This window comes from Protomyctophum parallelum (assembly GCF_964188405.1).
Source record: "Protomyctophum parallelum genome assembly, chromosome: 8".
In the NCBI taxonomy this organism is placed as follows: domain Eukaryota; kingdom Metazoa; phylum Chordata; class Actinopteri; order Myctophiformes; family Myctophidae; genus Protomyctophum; species Protomyctophum parallelum.
In genome coordinates, this window is record NC_139703.1 from 9,896,285 (window position 1) to 9,917,715 (window position 21,431).

Sequence of the window (21,431 nt, forward strand, 5' to 3'; positions counted from 1 at the left end):
GTTCAATGCCTTGTCCAAGGGCACTTCAACGGTGGTAATTTTAACGTGTCGGACCGCTGATTCGAACTGGCGACCTTCCGATATCTAGCCCGCTCCGCAATCCACTCGGCCACCGCTGCCACTAAATGAGATGGATGTACATGATAAACTGGCAAACATCGGTACTACATGCACCAGGTTTGAAAGCAATACCACTGACCAGTGTAGAGCAATTTGAAGCAAAGGGCTGAGTACTGAGTAAGTACATGGTAGTATTTCAAAGCACAAAGCTGGTTAATGCAGGGTTGGCTGGCCATTAATGGGATGATTTGATCAAATTACCATTCATAATGGCTTTATTTTGAGTGAGCTATGACCAAATACTAATGGCTGGATTGTGGCCATTAACTGTTTTATGATCTTAATGATTGGGTTAGTGATGGACAATATTTAATTTATACGATGGTCAAAATAAATTACACAATTGTGCAAGAATGGGTTTAAGAATTATGGAACATCGAAGGCAAATTCGATCGGTCGATTCATTAGACCTTCAAGACAGACAATCTGCCTGTCCTGATGAAGGTCTAATCGACCGAAACGTTGACCAATAAAGAGCAACATTTTTGGCAAGTTTCTGACAGTGTGCGGGACCCTTCTTTGTTTTTCAAAGATAACCTTTTTAAAAACTACAAACCAACCACTTAATTATGGTAGTATTATAACTTGTTAAATGTAACATCGCTCTTGACCCAAAGAGGTAATATTTGAGGTAAATCTTTCACATTTATTTTGAAAGGGGCAACATTACCTATGTTTCTACAACATAATTAAATAAATTTAAATAAACCATATCTCTTGCAATAGACATCCTGTTAAAAGAAAAACATTGAAAACTTGTGGGGGAAATATTACCTGCTCTGACTGCTTAAACATTAAACCTATGAATCCATTTCCTTCACTTCAATAATGTGCTTATAACAGTATCAAAGTGTTTATTTGGCTCATAGTTACTATACAGCTGTGTTTCAGTCCACTAAATATATTATTTGTGCTGTATGGTGGGAGACATCAGTGAAATTACAATTCCACAAAGAACCATGAGATTCTATACAGAATGGCTGGGTTGATTTAGACCCACAAAACAAACAAATTGGTTCAATATAAAACCACTGGTTATTCTAATTTTGGTTCATATATTATAGTGTGTGTGTTCAATTGTTATGTATTTAATATTTTCTTTTAATGAAATAGCAACAGCAGTGAGAAGGTCAAGTGAAATTGTATTTGAGTGGTGATAAATAGGATAATTGACTCCTGGCCATTAGCAATAGCCAATGTATTAAGCATGATATACTGTAGTCTGGAACCCATACACATGACTAGGATATTACTGCCACTGGTATTACATTATTTTCACGTTCTTTCCAGCTTTTTTCAGAATAGTACTGAAGATCAACTACACCACTAATAGCTTGTTTAAATCAGTATGGGATCTGTTAACTGACTACTAAAAGGGGGCAGGACTTAATAAAAATGTGCTCCTAAATACAGATAAAAAATGTGCTATGACAGATTGAGTAATTTTATTTTCTTACAAATGCTTACTTCTAATTTCCCCATGGAACACAACAGGAATATACTGTCCGTAGAGAGCAAATACTGTAGCCCAAGTTCAACCTCATGTTTGTCAGGACAATCTCAATTTAAAGCTGCCTTGATGACTATCTACAAATTCAGTAGAGTTTGTCATCCCAATCTCTAAAATTAAAGTTAATATAATCTCACTGTACATATATTTTGATAATAAATAAATAAAAAATAAATGCTAGAAAAATAGAGCTTAAATGTTGATTTGAGGTCTAACCAATTTGACCTGGATTCATTGTATTTTTCAATTTGAGATGCACCATTTAAAACTTTACCAAGCTCCTACTCTAGTAGGGTTGCTGGGCCTCAAACTTAATGCTGTTATTGTGTTCAATGCACACGTGAGCAAATCACTATATACACATATATAAAGATTACAATTCACAAGTTACCAACTATAAAACACCACATCAATATTATGGTTTACAGTAGCATGTAAACAAGCAGATAGTGATATCTGTAATTGACGGTCTTCTCTTTGGCTCAAGTCATCTTCATCTTTGTTTGTTTTAAGTAATTCTTAGACAGGAAACATCTTTCACTCAACTTTCCCACATCTTTGTAGCAATAAAATAGGCTAAAGGATGGTAAGAGTAAGAATATATAAATGTAAAATAAGCATTTTAATTTCAATTTAGTCTGTGAGGACAGTGGTCAACCACCACGCAACACTGCACTCATTCATGCCATAGCAGCAGGTGCCAAATCTCATGCACCCAATCTTTAATAAATACAAAAAGTGCTTCTTTCCCCTCACATACTCATTTCAATCGAAGCAAGGATCTACTTGAATAGGCCTCAGGAAAACAGTGTGCAAAATCCTAATCATGGGACTTTTTGATTATCTGGATTACTATAGTACTTGGTCAAGCCTTTTTCTCATGATCTTTAACAATCACATCATCCAAAAACATCTGTCACTGACCATTTCCTTCAAACTTATCAATGAGGTCAAGGTCATGAAAGGCACAATACAATGACAAAACAAATGACACCAAAATCACTTTTAAATAAAACATAAATATAATAGTTTTGGTTTGTTGTTTCATGTAGTAAATTAAGGGGAGATTTCGAGGAGACCTTTATAAATATTAAACACCCTATCCTCTCGATTAAGTAATCTCCAAAATAGTGGCAGTGATACTTTTAATAGCAAATGCCTTTGCTCACATTTGTTTGAGAAATGTGCAGGTCATAAATGTTATTCTATAAAATAGTTTAATATAATCATTGTATTCTGGCAGGTATCAGTGCAACAAAAGCCATCATAGACAAAAACATTTTAACACCCCATACCAATCCACATTCACAAGGGACAAAAGCCTTCATTTTTCACTTTACTTAAAACACAACATTGGGCCTCTCTCGCACACATTTAGACTACATATACACTAGGACGTTTTTGTTTTAAAACACATACGGTTTGCACCCACCATCCACACTATCAGGTGTTTTTGACCCCCTAAAACAGAGACATTTGAAAACACTGCTGATCCCATTTTGATTTGAAAACACTGGCACTGCACTTTGGTGTGGACGGGCGGGAATGGTAGTCTGGGTTCCAGCCTGATTCGCTGCGTTCCGTGGATTTTTTGTCACTCAATAGTGAGTGACAAAACAAATCCACGGAACGCAGCGAATCAGGCTGGAACCCAGACTACGGGAATGGAGACCTTTTGAAAACAATGACACAGACATCCACATCCTTTGACTACCAGAAGTGAATTCAAATTACAGGCATTATACTGACCATGTTGTCTAAGCAAGGCTAAGCAGCTGTTTATTGTATAATACTACTGTACTACTGCCTACATGCGCAGGAGGCAAGCTATTAGACTACTTCCACATGGGGAAGGAGGGAACGACACAAATGGGGCGTGGATGAAGCCTACATTCATGAACAACATTGTTGTTCGTGTGGACGGAGATGGCTTTGATTTTAAACTCAATATTTCAGTGAAAACGTCTTAGTGTAGATGCAGCCTCACACTCAACTTGCATACAAACAAAAGTGCATTTCTAATTTGAGGTCACCCCCTCCAACACCTCCATTTGACATAGACCTGGTTTTCTGAGTTTGGTCTGCACATTTGGTACTATAAAACACAATCTACTGCTCACCACAACACCAAACTCAAAGATTGAGGAGTTTAAGGTGCGTTAGGGAATGAATTTGAAAAAAGGTGTTTTTTGCTTTAAGAAGTACACTACTGTAGCAATTCAATTTGTTGTCATTTGCAAGCCCATCAAAGTGCACACTAACAGGTTTTGTACAGCTTTTTTTCTTTTTTGCATTCTCAGTTAAAGTGCAGAAGACGGAAACATTTCAGGTCACAGATATAAATCACATTAGTATAGCGTATGTTGTGCACCAGGTCTGAATCCTGGATTCATAGAAAGCAACGGTAGACTACCATCAGAGCAAGGCACTTCTGAGGTTAAAAACAAAGTGCATTGACACTTCGTCTACTTTAGAATAAAATTAATTGGAAAGTGCAAAATTGATCCATTGTTCAAAGTGCATTAAAATTATTCTTCAATTTAACAAACTACACATTTTGAGCTTTTCTAGCATGCATAAGAGGGGTCAAGTGTTTCCAGCTAACAGTAGCAATGCCTACTCACACAATCAGGTCCATACTTACCCAGACCCCTTTTAAACCCCTTGTATTATGCAGACCAAACCCAGCCAGGTCATAGTCTCAACTTTAAAAAGAGCTTTAGCTGAAGCAGGTAGTCCAACCTCTAATCCTACTCAGTCAAGGATGTGCTCTCCACGGACTATGTGTGAAGAGAATTCATAGCGATCCTGGCTGCGGTAGCCACAGATATTACACTCAAAGGGCTGGCGGAAACCGTGGCAACCCATGTGAATGGTGAACATGACATGGTCCAGGAAAAGCACGCGGCAGTGCTCACAACGGAAGGAACGGATAGCGCGCCCCTCTCCGTCTACCACCCGGTAAGCCTCCCTGGAGGTGGAGGAGGGAGCAGTGGGCGAGCTGGGAGTCGGAGCTTGGGTGGCTGGCAGGGCAGCTGGGTGACCTCCGTCCTCTCTTTGCACATCTCTGTCTTTGGCAGGGCTAGGACTGTGTCGTTCCCTGCTTCTATGTTGCAGGAGAGGATGCAGCGGTGGGTTGTGGTTGTTGGAGTGGGGGAGGTGAAGATTGTGATGGTGGCTGTTATTGTGGAGGGGCAGAGCTGGAGCAGTATTATTGTATGGCTCATCTGGCATGCTTTCTGTGTCCGTAGAGTCCTGACAACCATTGCTCGGTGAGGGGGCATGACTTCGGCCTGTAGGCAGGTCTTCGTGACCCTCTGCTGCCTCCCTTCCCTGCACAACACCCACCATAGCTCCCAATCTGGCTCCAGACCCTGTACAGTCCAACCTCGGGCCAAGAGGAACCATAGAGCTAATGACCGGCCTGATCTCTGATAAACAAGAAGGGTGAGTGGTGGGAAGCCGTAACGGTCGCAAAGAGTCTGCTACGGCTTCCCAGGTCCCAGATCCCAGGTCACTGTGGTGCATCTCCGCATCTTTGTCAAAACCAGCACTGATCTCGTATGGTGCGTCTTCCAAGTTGAGGCGCATATGCTTCTGTCCTGTAGTGAAGCAACACATTTTAAAATTTACTTAAGAAATCCTCTATTCCAAGTAAATTTAACCATGACCATGTGATTATATTATTATTACAATTATTATTATATTATGTCTTAAAAATCTTTCAACATATTAGCCACACAAAAATAGCCAATGTACAAAGCAGCAGGGGAGGCAGGGGTTGGCAGCGATACCCTGTAGTGTAGACTGTAGAGATGACACCGATATGGCTAATATCTCTCTAAAATCCAGGATAGTTTCCATTCATCTCCATTCCATTGAATGTGTTTTGGGTTTCTGTAAAGGTAAAGCCATAACAACACCAAAAGGTCGAGACGGTTTTAGCGTTAACTCCATGCAACCGTTTAGACCCAAGGAGTTGCATGGTGACCCTTTGGTGTGGTTAGGGCTTAAGGAGGAACATGGTGTATGGCTCCAATAACATTAGGGAAATTAGCTTGGGCAAAACAAACTTTAGTGCACTGTTTTCTAAGTCATATCATCGTATCAAAGCATAATACCAGTGAAATGTGTAACATCAGCACTGCAACCCTCCTGAACGGATTAATTATGAATCAAAGTCTTGATCGAAACGCTACTGATTATTCTCTTGAAAACCAAAAATTGTGTGATACTACAGTAATGTGAACTTTTGTAGTCAAATAGATTTTTATTTGAATACAGGACTTTAAGTATTTACGTTATAGTTTTGTTTAGTAGTCGTGTCAATCAATGTATTATGATTCCATGATATCAACAACAAAAAACTTAATTTTGCTTCTGCCACATGACCCTTTCCCTACATGAAAACTCAAGTGCAGGCTGCCTGGCTCAAACTTGACCGACAACAGCCAAGAGGCGATAGATTCTTGGCAGATGCTAGGTATCAGTAGCCAACAATGCCATATACCAACAATGCCTTTTGCACCCAGGGTGGTATAGTCAATTTGGCTATTTACACCCAGGCAGTCATTACATACTGATTGATACTTACATACTGGTGTGTATAGAAAGCTATAGAAGCTTAAACCTTTGGCTCGCCTCACCCAATCGCCAGATAAGATATGAGTAAAATGTAAACAGTTTCACCTTGCTTCCCTGATTGAAATCAAGTGCTCACCTACAAATTTCTGTGGTGTGGATCTTTTGCGTTTGGCGTTTGCAAGCCGATCGATGAATGACATCTTGTCTGAGGAAGGTTGCAACAGAGATTCTGGCATAAACTCTAGCTCCCTCATGTCCTCTCCTGCAGAGGGGATGACAACATCCTATGTTATTGTTGGTATAATTTGATTTTAATAGTATTAAATTAGATTGTGATCAAAGGGGAACGGAATTACATAGAATTAGTGACAGAGAGGGATTCTGCTAAATACAAAATCACATATTTAGGGGCCATTTGGTTTTAAAATAAATATATATACATATCGTAGTTTTGTGTGAGGAGATGTGTATTGCAGCGCTGCCTTGACTCGCTGCGCTACATCACTATGGCGGCATGAACAGAAACAGAGCTACACTTTCTAACCACCTGCCCAGTGCCCACTATACCAAGACATCAGAGACACAGAGATTACACACACCCAAAGTGAGTTTGAAAACATGACTCCAAAACAACTCCCATACCACAGCAGCAAGATTTGTGAACTGCGACAAAAGAAGATTAGCCAATGGAATACAATCACCCTAAGGACTACCGACTGTACAGAGTTGACCTCTAGACCTACTGCACATGTAAACAGAGCTGCTACCTTTTAACACATTTTTGTATAACATTTAAATAATCTTGATAAAAAAAGCTTTGTTTCATAAAGCTTTATACCCTGTATATATATCATGTATATAATGACACAATGTGACATAGCTCTGTTTATTATATTTTGACACTTGCTTTGGAAATGTAAACTTATGTTTTCTCATGCCAATACAGCTCCTTTGAATTGAACAGTGTACCTGGAGTGTGAGCCCCAGGCTGCAGGGTCTCCAGACTCTGTAGGTAGCTGTGGCAGCGTTCGCGGTGCTCCTCCAGGGTGCTCTGCTGCTTGTAGCTGCGACCACAGTAACTGCACTTATAGGGTTTCCCTACCATGGGAGAGGACACTGGAAACAAGACAAATGGCACTGCATTTATTTACTCAACAAAAAAAAAAAAAAAATAGATCACTGTTTAAGTGCTATATGTGTGGCCAGTTCCACATAACAATCACACAAATAATAGCCACTTAACAACAATATGGTCAGTGTGTGGCAAAGCTTATAAAGCCGCCCCAGCCAATAGGCAGACAACTGCCTAGGGTGTCATGAGGCTAGGGGACGCCCACCAAGCCTAGATTTTATTCTATTTTTAAGAATCGAAAAATATACTGTATATATTTGTGTATAACAAAACATACACATTTTTGGGGATCTTTTTAATACTTTCTAAATGATAAAATTAAAAGTTGGGTGTGCCCCAATAATGCACTCCTCTCTTTCATGCGCTTTTAGTTTCGCCCAGCCATGTGTATCCAGACCTCTCCAAGGCTATTCTTTTAGTTTCAGCAGTGTGGCAGTCTCACAACAAAATGTTAACAAAGATGATTCTGATGTTATTCACTTTGTATTCTGTACGATCTACAGTATATTGTTGTAATTACTGATTTTGCATTTCCCATTTTATTTCCCTGTTCTGTTTGATCAATTCACTGCATAAAGCAATTGGTAAATTCGTTTTAAAGTGCTTAAAAAGGGAGACTACTCCCCCCTCGCCTCTCTGACAGGCATCAAACAGGTAGCTGTCATTGATGCTTTAATTTTATAGTGCATTATCATCATCATCATGAAGACCAATCTATGTTCACAATTTGTGGCAGCAAATTCATAAACAGATTAATAAATACCACAATTTGGGCTATCAACTAGTATTGTATAATATACAGAACATGAATTCCCAAATGTCAGCTACAACGCCCCATTTAGCTTCAAGAAGTCCACAGATGATGCCACGAAAAAAAACTTTTTATACCATTGTGGAACTAAAATCTCTGGTGGGAAATTAGGCCTACATGTTTCATGTAGGCATGGGTTATATCTATGTTTTAAAACCTTCCTGCATTTCACTAGGGTACATGGAATATGATGGTATTTGTGCAGGGGGAAAAATGTGAAAGCAGAGTTGCTTGTGATAAACGTTGTTACAGCATTACTGTAAAAGACAATAAAGCTACAAACTTAAGACATGTCTTAAGCAGCCTTGGTACAGTATCTGCGACAGCAACAACTGTTGGTTTGTCCTTGATCAACACACCAGTGGGGCTGGGCAGAACAGAGATGATGACAGATGTGGGGGTTGGTAGCGGGCTGGGTTGCATACTGTGAGTTGAATAAAATCATGTGGCTAATAAACTGCTTTAGTAGTAGAAATAATCTTTGATGAGTTGAGTACGAAAGACAAGCCATGGTGCTTTCTTGGGTCAAAATCCTATTAACAGACCTTATATTGAACTCTCCTGTGTTTGTCTTAGCAAACTGTCATCATCGTTATATGTGGCAATAGTTTAATGATGCGGAGCACTGCATCACCTTAATACTGCATTTCTGTATTAATACAGAGAGGACTGTAGAGGGTCTTTTTTTTTGACGGTACTGAAAAGCATACCTTGTGGATTTCTAAATACCTTGGTAAACATAATACCTTTGATACCAGCCACGCCTAGTTTCATGAACACAAATTTGAACATGTCTGGACATGTGAGAATCTCTCTCACCAGAATGAGTGCGAAGGTGTCCAGTGAGAGCATCCCGTCTACGACAGGCATAGCTGCAGAATGGGCATTTAAACGGCTTCTCCCCAGAGTGCAGCTTAATGTGACGAAGCAGGTTACCCTTCTGAGTGAAGGAGGCGCCGCACTGATTACACTGGAATGGCCGCTCACCTGTGGGTAAATCAAACCTATGAACTTATCGAATGAAGGTGTCTGGTGTGATGTCTCATCAGTGCAATGCACCAGTTGAGGGTGATTTATTTTACACGTTGTGCCGTGTCAGTCACATACCGAAAATAGCTGGAAAATAATTTGGTCAGCTGAAAAGAGAATGAGCTTTAACCCATAAATACCGGGAAAGCATGCGTGTTGCGTGTCATTTTAGATTTGAGATATATACCATATACAGTGGTGTTTTGGTCGTAGCACGGGGTACCACGGCATGTGGCCAGTATTGTTTTCACGCGCAGGCACGGTACGGTAAACGAGTGTACACGCTAGAATGTGTCCCCTCGATTCATGACCCAAGTAAATGGGAACCCAAAATGGCACTCACTATGTGAGCAAATGCATCCTCACACCTTGCATATACTGTGTACAGTATGATACTACACGGTAAGCAACACAGCATATTGGCTTCAGTAGGGCTGCTGCCACTGCCAGTATCCTATCTGCAAGCAACAATCTCTTAGCCGCGAGTGCCGAATGGTCTTCGCGTTAGAGTAAATGGGCACGCCCCCCTCCTAAGTACAGTTTCAGGCCGCGACGGTGGGGCGCTGTCTCAAGTGAACTTCGCTTAGCCGACTAAGCCCCGATCAAGTTGCGACTTGATATGGACAGAATAGTAAATCATGTTCGGGTGAGAGGGTTTTCCCTGACTGCCACTCAAAGTGGCTACTGGCCAATCACAGTGCGTCCTTGCACAAGTACGCTGGCCAATCACAGCACGTCCTTATACAAACGTGAAGGCCATTCGGCACTCGTGCCTCAGCCACCTCCTATAATTCAAGACATCCCTCGAGAAGATTTACAAAGGCTAAAAGATAGTAATTTCCTACTACTATTTATACACATACGTCACATACATTATGTAGCCGTGCCCGCGTGCTCGTGTATGTGACGTCATTAACGTACCGTTCCCCCGGGGGAAAACAAAACACCATTACACCACTGTGTGTGTGTGTGTGTGTGTGTGTGTGTGTGTGCATGCGTATTGATTGATACAATGTTTGTCATATTTTATACTTTGGCTATTCAAAGATAGCAGATCTACGATGAGATTGTAGATCTGCTATTTTGGAAAAATCATGAACATTTTTGCATTTTTGCTTTGAATACATATTTATTTATTTAGCTCAAAATGTCTGGGTGCCAGGAACAAAATATTTTCAGATGAGGGGTACATGGCCAAATACATACAATTTTGGGGGTCCTTGACATCAAAACGTTTGAGAACCACTTGTACAGCAACATACATTTGGCAGAACACTGTTGACATTGTTTTAATCTGCCTCAGGTCTTAATGGTTTAATCGTAATTATAACTACAAATAATAAAAAATAACTACATTGTGACTGGATTTCTCCATTTCCCCAACTCAAAACCATCCACAAATAATAAATATATGCTAATGCTTCCAATTATATTGCTGTCAATAAAATGACAATAGGATGATGTTGGAATAAAGACCAACTTCACAATCAGTATTGTATTGTATGTTCCTACAATGTAAGAAGTAATCAATTAATTGATCACTCACCTGTGTGGCTGCGCTTGTGCACCATGAGGACGTTGGGCCCAATGCAGATCATTCCACAGATGTCACACTTCAGCTTCCCATTTGGCAGCCTGGTTGCTCCCGCTGACAAGACCTCAGTACTGGTAAGCTCCCTGTAGCCGCCACCAGGCTCACCACCCTGCTCGGTTCCGCCCTCTTCAGCCCACTCCCCTTTCACATCCTCTGTACCACGACTTGGCTCTTCATCACTGTACAGCTCCACTTTAATGGAGTTGGCTAGAACCACAAGAGGAAAACTAAATTAAAAAGGACAGATATCAGCGACTTTGTGGTACAAAGAAAGTACAAAGTAGCAAAACACCCATAGATTAAAATGTTTTTTTTGTGTTTGCTTTTTAGTAGCCAATTAGATTTGAACCCACTTTTCTCCCCAATTTAGTCGTTATGCCAATTGATTCCTCCCCACACACAGTGAGAAGTGGCAGGAGCCCCCACCGGGAAGACATAGGCCCTCATTTATCAACCGTGCGTACGCCAAAATATGGGTGCACGCCGAAATTACCGACATTTTCGGCATTTGCTTGAAATTGAACTTGAGTAGGACAAAAAGTCACGTCAAAATAAAAAGTTAAGGAATACATCAACGATGTGTCTTTGTGTCATATGAAATTAGTAGGAGTTAAAATCGCGCAATTAAAAACAATGTTGCAAGTTAGATGCTTAAGCCATTTAAACAGTGTTTTGCATGAGCGCATACTGTACATGCGAGGATTTGGGCTGTCTGTGCTGAAATATTTCCATGACGGGACGTTGGAGAGTATAGTGCAGTGCTGCAGTTGTGGAGAGTCCCAACGTGGGTAGCCTACTGTAGCCTAATCTACAGCAGGCCGATGTCTTTCTGGAGTTACGGTATGTGCAATCTCCTTCTCGTTTAATAAACCCGACGAAATTAAGGAAGGATCAGCTGTTTGCGATCACTTTATAAATGCCGTGGCGACGTGGGTGTACTACGAAACCTGCACTCGAATCTGTGGCAGATTTTACACTTGATTGATAAATGAGGGCCATAGAGCCTTCATCCTACTCCTTCCGCCAAACACTCCCTACTGACAGCTGCTGCCATAAAATGTTGCGTATACATTCATTACATTTGGAATATGTCAACATGACACAAAAGAAGAAAGTCTGGGGTGCCCGCTGACCAAGTGGTCCAGGTGCATGCCACATTGAGGCTCTAGCCTGACAGCGTGTTGCGTGTTCGAGTCCCATTCATGACAACCTTTGCTGCATGTCTCTCCCCCGTCTGTCTTCACTGTAACTATCAATAAAAGGCACAAAAAAAAGAAGTAAGTCTGAACTGATCTAACCGCATTAGTCACTCTCTTAAGAAATCTTTAGAAGTCAAGTAGTAGGCACTGCAGCTCTATATGGTGCAAAGGAAAGATTGTAATGAAGTGCAGCTGCAGCATTATTCATTGTTCTATGTTTTATGCATTACTTCATGTTCACACACTGACCACTGAGGGGGCGACTTGGAGAAGCGTGCTGGCTGTTGGGGGTGCTCATTGTTGGACCTCCAAGGGGCCCAGAAAACTCCCTCTCCATCGAGGAGTCCCCGCTAGCTGCAGTCCAAAAGGAAAGAAAACATAATGTGATGTAGTCACTTCAAAGACATGACTACTGTAGAAGAGATGTCAGTCTGTTTTGCAGACTTTTTCATAGTCATGAAAAGACCTACAATGTTCACCTGATATGTAGGACCGGCCATTGCAGTCATCAGCATCCATACTCATAGCTGAATATGAAAAAATAGCAAATTAATGATTAAGATTTAACCCATTTAGGCCTGACCTCGAAATTTAAAAGAATTCTTCTAAATCCTCCAGTTTTCTGAAATAAATATTTTCACAATTTAAAAAAAAATAATAAATAATAAAGAAAACAATCTCCAGTGAATTGACCAGTAAAAAAACTCACGTCCAAGTTTAAAATGATTTACATCTCTTGACAGTGCACCAAATATTACAATACAATTTCAAATATATATCAACAAAATATATCTCTCCCAGCTCCAAGTTCAAACCAGCCTAAAGCAACTTCCACCAATTGAGTGTCAATGTGGTGCCTCCACTCATCACATATAAATAATCCAATTGTATGTGGCAATGTAAATAGCATATAAATACGGTATAAACATCATTTTTGGCTCCTACAACAACAGAAATGCCAGATCAAAATCTATGACTATGGAAATGCTCTTTTATGTTTTGCAGGGGGAAAGAAACCACTATACTCAAGTTAGCGTGCTGGCGTCTCATACCAAACAAACGTTATGTGTCAGTTACTCAAAAATCTAGAGCTATCACAAATCTAATATAGCACAATAATGTCGTTGCTGTGTTGCTATCGTGAACAAATCTTTACCTTAAATGACACCACACAGCGGTCGTGGCGTGGGTGTCAAATTGTGATTGTGAATGCACGCCACTGTCCACTCCAGTGACTCCACGCAAGGCCAACATTGAAAATGTGTTCAACCTGTAACGTTAGCTCGTTGCTAACGTCACATACACAACACATGTATAACAATATAATTATAATATGTCATGCATTAGCAAACATATAGCTTCCTGGGCAACTTTACTACTGGCAGCGAACAACTATGGCTCCGCTGACAAGCTGATAAACAACAACAGCAACAAGGGTTAAACAAGCTTAGCTAGCATTAACACGCACAGATCTGTCTGTGTTCCATGTTTGTCTGAAAATAATAGCATACAACGTTGCTAAGCTAACGCTATTGTCCACTGTCCAGTCGCCTGTCCGTCCAGCCAGCGTCGTTGATTGGCCTTTTAATAGGCTAGCGTTATGCTAATGCTGTACGTCAACTGCAGACAAGTTAGCCAGACGGACACACAAGATCTTACTGGAGCAAAGTTGCAGTGAAGTTCACTTCAACGCTGCTATCACACTAATGTGGCTAAACGTCGTGAACCTTTTTAGTAGACCAGCAGCTGATTTATACACTGACCCTCCTGTAGAAATTAACCACGTTTCACTTAGCACAGCAAAACGAGCATTCATTAGGCTAACGTTAGCTTATAATCACAGCCAATGTTTCCTAAACGGTTGCTATGGCACCCACTGCTTCCCAAAATGCTATGCTAACTTAGCTATCTACACATACACAAGTAAGTCATAGGTGTGTGAGTACGTGTGATCTAACTTCATCAGCATGATGACACCAGCCAGCGGCTCTTCCATCGGTGAGATTTCTTACCTGTCTCAGCCGCTTCCATTGATTAATGTAATCTTTTGTTTTGTTTTCTTTGCTCTGCTGGTTTTCTCTTATGACGACATCATATCGCCTACCAGCCAGCAGCGTTCACCTCCAACTGCAAAACAAGTTCCGGTTCTGTTGGACCAACTACGTCCACCCCTCTATGGTCCACCCATAACGCTATGCGAGGTATCATCACCATGGCATGCATCATCCTTCTCATCACCAAGTTGTTCCATTGACCACTTTACTCCGGTGTCCCTATTTTGTGCATGCCATTATATAAATAATAATAATAATAATCACCCCATCCCCAAAAAGGAATACAAACTAGCAGATCCTTTTATTTAATATTTATTTTTATCTAGATTAATGCAGGGTAGTGGACTGTCATGAATACTGGACAACTCACCCCGGTGCTTAGGCTGTCTGCTGTCGTGAAAGTTTATAGTTTAGAGAAATTCAAAGTCCAGCCTTCTGCTGTCCAGCCTCTCCCACCCCTCACTGGGGAAAATTCCGGGAGGAAAACGGAAAAGGGGTGAATTGTCTTGTTACCACTGTCATTACATCAGTCTGATTAGTAATAATAAATACTTGGAGGGCAATCGTCTTTATAACAATGGAATACTATTACTAAGGCTAAATAACAGTTGTACTGGCAAGGATAATTCCCAATTATGTGAATTGTGAAACCATCCCGGTCATGTCTATTTGTAGTCTCTAAATGTTTTGATGAATTGAATTGGACCCTCTTGTAAACAAGTGTAATGCTTAATTGGGTCGTCCACTCAGTTAAGTCTTTGTATTGAGTGTGCTTGAAATGTACTGTAATTCTGCAAACTGTTAATAAATATTTCAATCAAATTCAATCAATCAATGATGTGAATTCAATTCACATTATCTGGCTCAAAATTGCATTTCTGTAACATCCCTGTTGCAACAATAACATATGACAAATCATCAAAGGAGTAAAGGATTTATTTATATACAAAACTGTTTACAGCAATATTTCTGAATTAACATTGACCAAGGAGGGAATATTGGTGTTCAGGTGCACAACACCACCAGGTATCCCCACATGATCAAGTCAACAGAAGGAAAAAATAACCCTTAAGAGCACCTTGAATCACAAAGGGAAGCAAAAGGGGTAGGGGTTTCCCGATTTATACATCATCGTATGGAGCGGCCGTGCATAAAAAATAGCAGATTGACAAGCTTGCAGATCTTCTATTTTTTGGCACGTGACACTGTTGTACGGAAGAGCATAAATCAAGCAATATGGAAACTGTAAGGCACAAGACACAGTATCACCAGCTTCTCTTCGACCATCAATCACACAACTAGGCTACTTACTCAGTTAAGCTCTCAATAAAATAAAATAAATGACAACCAGTAGGGGTCAAACATGAGAATTTAAACCATAGCATTTCTATACTCTCCATTTTGTAAGGCTACACATGCCGAGTAAAACAGGTCATTAAGGGCCTCAAGGGTATAATAGTGTTTGTCATGTCATGATGTAAACTTGTAAATTAATTTACTTGGATGCAAGCCACCTTGGCTTAATTAAAAAGAGGGTTTAACTAACAAAGTTCATTCCGCAACCCTCATGATCTATTCAACAGTGTTAAAAATAGTTTAAAAAACTGCAATTCAGTGGTCTATACACATTATGTACTTAACTCCACATATTCTAATGTAGCAAGGAGGGGGGGGGGGTGTCATTTAAGGTAGAAACAATACTATAAAACCAGTTTCTAAGATTCTATTTCTATAGCAAGAAAAGGCCACAAAATATTTGAGATCTGTTCCATGCTATGCTAAATGTGTGGCAGAGAAGGGCATGTCCATCATATGACAGCTTTATTACACTCAATTTGAGGACAAGTAAGTTTGACAAAATAAGGGTGAAAGCACCAATCTGCTTGGCAGAAAAGTGTAAAAATCTAAGTGTCTGGATTTCTTTGCTGGCAGTAATTTGACAGTTTGTAGGCTATGTGAATAGCACCTGAAGTTGTCGAGTTGTGCACAATGAAAAATAAGTGTTACAGTGACACTTACTTATGTGACAGAAATCTCACTCCAGAATGTACTAAGAAATCAACCAGTTCTGTATAATAGTTGGATTCCAATACCACATTTAAGAAATTTGAACTGTGGGTCATTGTAAGGTATAATATGACAGGCCGCAAAATCCCTAAATGCCAAGTTCCAGGCATAATGTATAGGCATTTACTAGCCCTTTTTGTGCATCTACTGTAGAAGACTGGTCTGGTATTGTTGAGCCAATCATGTCTTCATGAAACACATTTCATTGCAATGAATTGTGACTAATATATTTGGCAATATTGTCAATTCTGAATTCTGTACATTTGGTTGAAGTCAATATATGGATTATACCTAGTCCTAGACGTCTCACATTTTTTTATTAATTGAAAAATGCTCCAAGGTCTAGGACTCAGAATAATCTGTCATTTAACTTCTCAATTAGTGGACTACTTTAAAAAGCCATCTGAACAATAATTGGCTGCCAATGTAAAACAATATTGTAGTACAATGGTGTAGCAAATTGCCAATGTAGCTCCTTGGTGCCGAGGAGGTCAGGGTTTGGAAGCGGATGATCATGTGCCTCCTGTCTTCAGCCAATCAGCTTTCTGAAGTCCTGTTCAGAAGGTTTTACATCACGAAACACTTCTTCTCCTCTGAGGGTACATTTCCATCAGCTTTCTCCATCTCCAAAACGATTCGCTTGAAAACCTCCACTGCAGTCTGTATTTCAAAAGAGTTATGACTATGTCTGTATGCGTTACATGCATGGTGTTGTGTACTGTGTAGTTCTGAAATGGATACATTACCTCATTCTCCTTGGCTGAAGACTCCATGAATGCAGCACCCCAGGAATCTGCCAATTTTTTTCCTTCCTCTGGCTTGATCACTCTGAGATAAAGAGAAGAGATGCATACTTGGCTTGAGTTTAAGCACATGAACTCTAGCTCTAGCATCCCTATTCTGGGCACGTTATAATAGCATTCTGGGAAATAGGCAAATGTTGAGTGAAAATAGCAGATCTACAAGCTCACACAATGTCACAACACATCATATGCATCACAGTGCATTTGAGCTTGTAGACAGGCTATTTTTAGCAAAAGGATTTGGTGTATGGAGAAATAAGGAGGGGGCCAAGTAAGTAGCCAAAGTATCAGGGTACGCTTTCTGTGGATAATTTACCTAGATACAGAAGAACAGGAAACAGACATAGGGGAGGAAGAGGGGAGGATGTGTGACAAAGGTCACACAAAGCTGTTTTCATAGCCATGCCTGTCATATTCTGCCTGCCAACATAACTCAGGGCACTGTAAACATTATCGGATTGTATCCATTTTACTAAAATAACAAACACATAATATATCGAATACATGTTTGTATTCAGCAGTCAAGCATTTAAATAACCATCGTGAATACCTTTCCATATGGAGATCTTTTTTGTTCCCAACAAGAACGGTTGGCACCCTAAAAAATAAACGAAAAAATAAGTTTTAAAATAGGCAATTGTTAAAAAAAGAATCAAATTTCAATGATTAAAGTATTATTATTATTAAACTTACTGTATCTTTCCAACCATATCTAGCAGCTTGTCATGTAGAACCTGCACAACTTCAAAACTGGAAGAGATTGAAATACAGAGACATAACTATTAATAACCAGTTAGTTACCAATCTTAAAGGAAAATTCCATGCTAGAATGCTTTCTTACCTTTCTTTGTAGTTGTTAGGTCCCCACCAAAGAGGTCCAGGTGTTTTTTTGGCTATTTCCCCTACCATAAACCATCAATGAATTGCATTGAATGGGAATTGAATGGGGCTAAGGAGTGTTATGCTAATTAGCTTATTCCCATTTAATTAAGTAGTAAAGTGTGCCGCTTGGGATATTATTTACATCATGAAGAGAGGATATATACAAAAGAAATTGAGCGATGGAAGCACAACACCCCATAGCCCCATTCAATTAATTTAGGGCTTATGGTAGTGGAAATAGCCAATAAGGAGGATTTGCACAAAATAACACCTGGACCTCTTTGGTGGGGACATAACAACTACAAATAAAAGGTAAGAAAGCCTTCTAGCATGGAATTCTCATAAGCCTTTCATTTGGCTTCCATATGACCAACTGCATAGTGCATACTACTATGCCAACATTACTCATAAGATGAAACCACCCACTCACCTTTTCATGGAGGTTACTGCATATACCAACACATACCCATGGATGTCCATTGAATGAGACTGAGGGAAAATTGAGTACTCATCCTGTAGAAAAAGTTGTCCATATTAGATGTTCACCGAGGAAAATAACAATTGTTAAGACTTCTACAACATCTATTTGACAAACAATGTATTTGACATTAAAAATCACACATTTACTTTGCGGTAATATTATTAATAATACAAGGTCACCATTCATTCCATGACTGTCGCTGTCTAAAGTAACTTAATTGTAACTCACTTGTCCAGCTGTATCAACAAGCTGCAGATTGAAGTCTGTACCATTGACTGAGACCATTTTGTTGAAAGCTGTAGAAAGGAAGAACTGGTTAGGCAAGAGCTTTCCCCCCTTACATTTCACATACTTTTTTTAATACATTTCTCTCTGGTGCAACATTTTACAAATATTTCAACTCACTGTTTTCAATGGTGGGGTCATAGGAGTCTACAAACTGTCCTTCCACAAACTGTATCGTAAGAGAGGACTTTCCTGTGCAAGGCAAAACAAAAATAACATTACATTAGACGACATGACCAACCGTCTGTAGTAGCCTAATCTAAAATAATAATGGAAAAACAAACTCTGGTGACCAGTGGTGGCCTGGTGGGAACATTCAACTAAAACAAACAGCTCCAACTGATACGCATCATGCCAAGATGTTGGGTGTGTACAAAAATAAAAAATAAAGTATGGTTCATAGCTGACACGATTTTGTTTCATAACTACGTGGACATTTTATCTACAAACGTTGGAGGTTCGTACATGGGGACTAAAATGTAAAGAGGGCATAATAAGCAAACAGCACATTGTGGTATCAGTTCTGAGGAACGATTCTGCACGCGCGCGCGCACACAATGTGGCTGGTTGACACGACCAACCCGCATGTCTTTGAAAATGTACCTTAGGTCAAAGACATGCTGTACAGTGACCCCCGCTACGATCAAACGTGTACATGTGGGTGCTACTTAATCATAACAAACCAATGTAAACAAAGGGCAGCCATAAACGCGCCACGCTGCAACAAAAGCCCCTGAACGTTAGCCGTCTGTTAGCCAGCTAGGCTAACTAACATTAGCTTAAAGTGCATCACCAGTAGTACCACTCACCTACAGACCTGTAGCCTATCACAGCGATTTTTCTGTATTTTGGTTGAGGCATATTTTTTTTTCTTCAAAAAACGAGTTTAACGTAGGTCCGGAACTTAGCGTACCAGTCGTTTGTTATTGTTATTTCAAAACAAAAATAAAAAGTAAAATAAAAACAAAACAAAACGAAAAAACTTAACGCCACATTCGCCTCGCGTCACGTGACAACAACAAACTTTTCGGAGGATTCACCGCCGGGGCCTCGAAGTTTGAACTTCTGAGTTGAAATTGAAAGAAGAATGCGTACTCTCGGTGAGTACTCCGTTGGATAACTCGGTCTCTAACGGCTTCTCGCACACTTATCGATCGCCACCGATAGATAGTCTAAAAATCGCGGAACAGCTGTTGTTTATACTGGAAACTATAAACTAAAGGCTGGTTTCGCCGCAGTTCGCCTCGCAAGTCACACTGACGGAAACTGACATTGTGTAAGCACACCGTCGTAAAAACCCAGCCGCTACGTCATCACTGCTGCAGGCACAGGTCACTGACCAGCAGAGGTCGCTGTTTCACAACTTTTCCTCATATGCCAAACCTGTCTTCAGGTAGCCTCGGAAACCCACTAGACGTTGCATTGAACGAATTGTCATATTTTATTTTAGTTAGTTAGTTAGTTAGTTAGTTAGTTAGTTTAATTTATTGTCCACAATGTGGAAATTTTTCTTCGGTCTCATAACAACAGTAACAACAAAACAGCAACAACACTCCTGCAAAAAGCAGGACAACAGTGACAAATATATTAAAAACAGGTTTAACTAGAACTGCACTCTGTCGAGTGCATACTTGCTTGTAAATGGCCTACTAGTGCGCAAGCAGAGAGCGCAAGTACTTTCGACCGCTACAAACTGTCAAATCTCAGTTTCTGCCTCTTCTATGTAATTTGTAAGTTGATTAGCGGTATACTGTATTAATGTTGTTACTTTGCGCCGTATGCACCGTCCCAGCATTTTCTATGCGTATGCACCGTCCCAGCAAATGCAGTAATGACTAGTTGTGACTGATACGGCAGTAGTGCCAGATTACATACATGTATACATAGGAGCATTACCTTTAATCCTCCCAACACTAAAACATATCGTCATTACGTCACCATCGGAAACCAATTATACTACATTAGCGGTATACTGTGGTTACTTTGCGCCATATGCACCGTCCCAGCATTTTCGATGCGTATGCACCGTCCCAGCAATTTTGATGCGTATGCACCGTCCCAGCAAATTTTTATGCGTATGCACTGTCCCAGCAAATGACGTAATGACTAGTTGTGCCTGATAAAACCAATGGTTTTCGATGGTGGTGACGTAATGACGATATGTTTTAGTGTCGGGAGGATTAAAGGTAATGCTCTATGTATACATGTATGTAATCTGGCACCACTGCCGTATCAGGCACAAGTAGTCATTACGTCATTTGCTGGGACGGTGCATACGCATAAAAATTGCTGGGACGGTGCATACGCATCGAAAATGCTGGGATGGTGCATATACGAATCCCGGGCGAAACTAGTACTTGCGCGCTCTGCTTGTGCAAGTAACGAGACATGGTATCATTTAGTGCCTTTATGGCATTGTTGTTGAGGAAGTGTAAGTAACAATAATATAATTGACTCAAATAGTGCTACCGGCTGCATTGTATCTGGCAAATCCTTTGAACAGCTGAGGAAACCTACTGCCCAGTTCTGCCTTGGTGTTTCTTCAACCGCTGATCAAAATAATAGGGCCAGGCCTACAAAATGTAGGCTTTTAATATTTGAAAAAAGTCTGCCGATCCCTATGCTAAATTACTGCCCTATATGCCGTCTATGAAAGGAAGTCATTCACAGGTAGCTAATATTGTATTCATAGGAGACCATTTCCTAGGGTGCGCTGATTAAAGGACCAAGCAGTCCTGAAATTGTTGGTCCTTTATTGTTTTTGTTAGTTATTTTCTTCTCTTTCTCCTCCTTACGCCAAAAATAGCAGTTCTGGCTGAACCGTGTAGTCGGTTTTCGTGAAACTCTGAAATATGGTAGAGAGCCATGCCAAACGGTGAG

At 40.3% G+C, this 21,431-nt stretch overlaps 2 protein-coding genes across 7 annotated transcripts; both read right to left on the reverse strand.

Annotated features, from left to right (window-relative positions):
• Window positions 1-623: 623 nt before the first annotated feature.
• LOC310862485 (zinc finger protein Eos-like) lies at window positions 624-14,429 on the reverse strand. Of its 6 annotated transcripts, none has more exons than XM_083770416.1 (8): window positions 13,992-14,429; window positions 12,459-12,506; window positions 12,229-12,333; window positions 10,733-10,987; window positions 8,977-9,144; window positions 7,184-7,330; window positions 6,351-6,476; window positions 624-5,232 (listed from the first exon to the last, which is right to left on the reverse strand). In XM_083770416.1, the coding sequence occupies exons 1-8, from the start codon at window positions 14,008-14,010 to the stop codon at window positions 4,385-4,387; spliced, it is 1,716 nt and encodes a 571-aa protein (XP_083626542.1). In that variant the 5' UTR covers window positions 14,011-14,429; the 3' UTR covers window positions 624-4,384. The 6 variants fall into 6 exon arrangements, with proteins under 6 accessions (XP_083626542.1, XP_083626543.1, XP_083626541.1 ...); XM_083770417.1 differs by having other exon boundaries at window positions 7,184-7,312; window positions 12,450-12,506; XM_083770415.1 differs by having other exon boundaries at window positions 12,450-12,506.
• Window positions 14,430-14,953: 524 nt separating this feature from the next.
• On the reverse strand, window positions 14,954-19,816 carry LOC310863176 (GTP-binding protein Rheb-like). Its single transcript, XM_083771346.1, has 8 exons — window positions 19,361-19,816; window positions 18,672-18,743; window positions 18,495-18,562; window positions 18,216-18,298; window positions 17,597-17,653; window positions 17,454-17,501; window positions 16,847-16,928; window positions 14,954-16,760 (listed from the first exon to the last, which is right to left on the reverse strand). Exons 1-8 carry the CDS (start codon window positions 19,410-19,412, stop codon window positions 16,668-16,670), a joined length of 555 nt encoding a protein of 184 aa, XP_083627472.1. The 5' UTR covers window positions 19,413-19,816; the 3' UTR covers window positions 14,954-16,667.
• Between the last annotated feature and the right edge of the window lie 1,615 nt (window positions 19,817-21,431).

Excerpts from the sequence above, each read along its gene's own strand:
- LOC310862485 (XM_083770415.1), bottom strand. Across the intron at positions 9,145-10,732 it reads GCACAAGCGCAGCCACACAG|GTGAGCGGCCATTCCAGTGT; the intron begins GTGAGTGATCAA and ends ATTTACCCACAG. Across the intron at positions 5,233-6,350 it reads CACACCACAGAAATTTGTAG|GACAGAAGCATATGCGCCTC; the intron begins GTGAGCACTTGA and ends GCTTCACTACAG.
- LOC310863176 (XM_083771346.1), bottom strand. The coding sequence starts at position 19,412 with ATGCCTCAACCAAAATACAGAAAAATCGCTGTGATAGGCTACAGGTCT. Across the intron at positions 17,502-17,596 it reads GATATGGTTGGAAAGATACA|GGTGCCAACCGTTCTTGTTG; the intron begins GTAAGTTTAATA and ends TTTATTTTTTAG. Across the intron at positions 16,761-16,846 it reads CTTCAGCCAAGGAGAATGAG|ACTGCAGTGGAGGTTTTCAA; the intron begins GTAATGTATCCA and ends TTTGAAATACAG.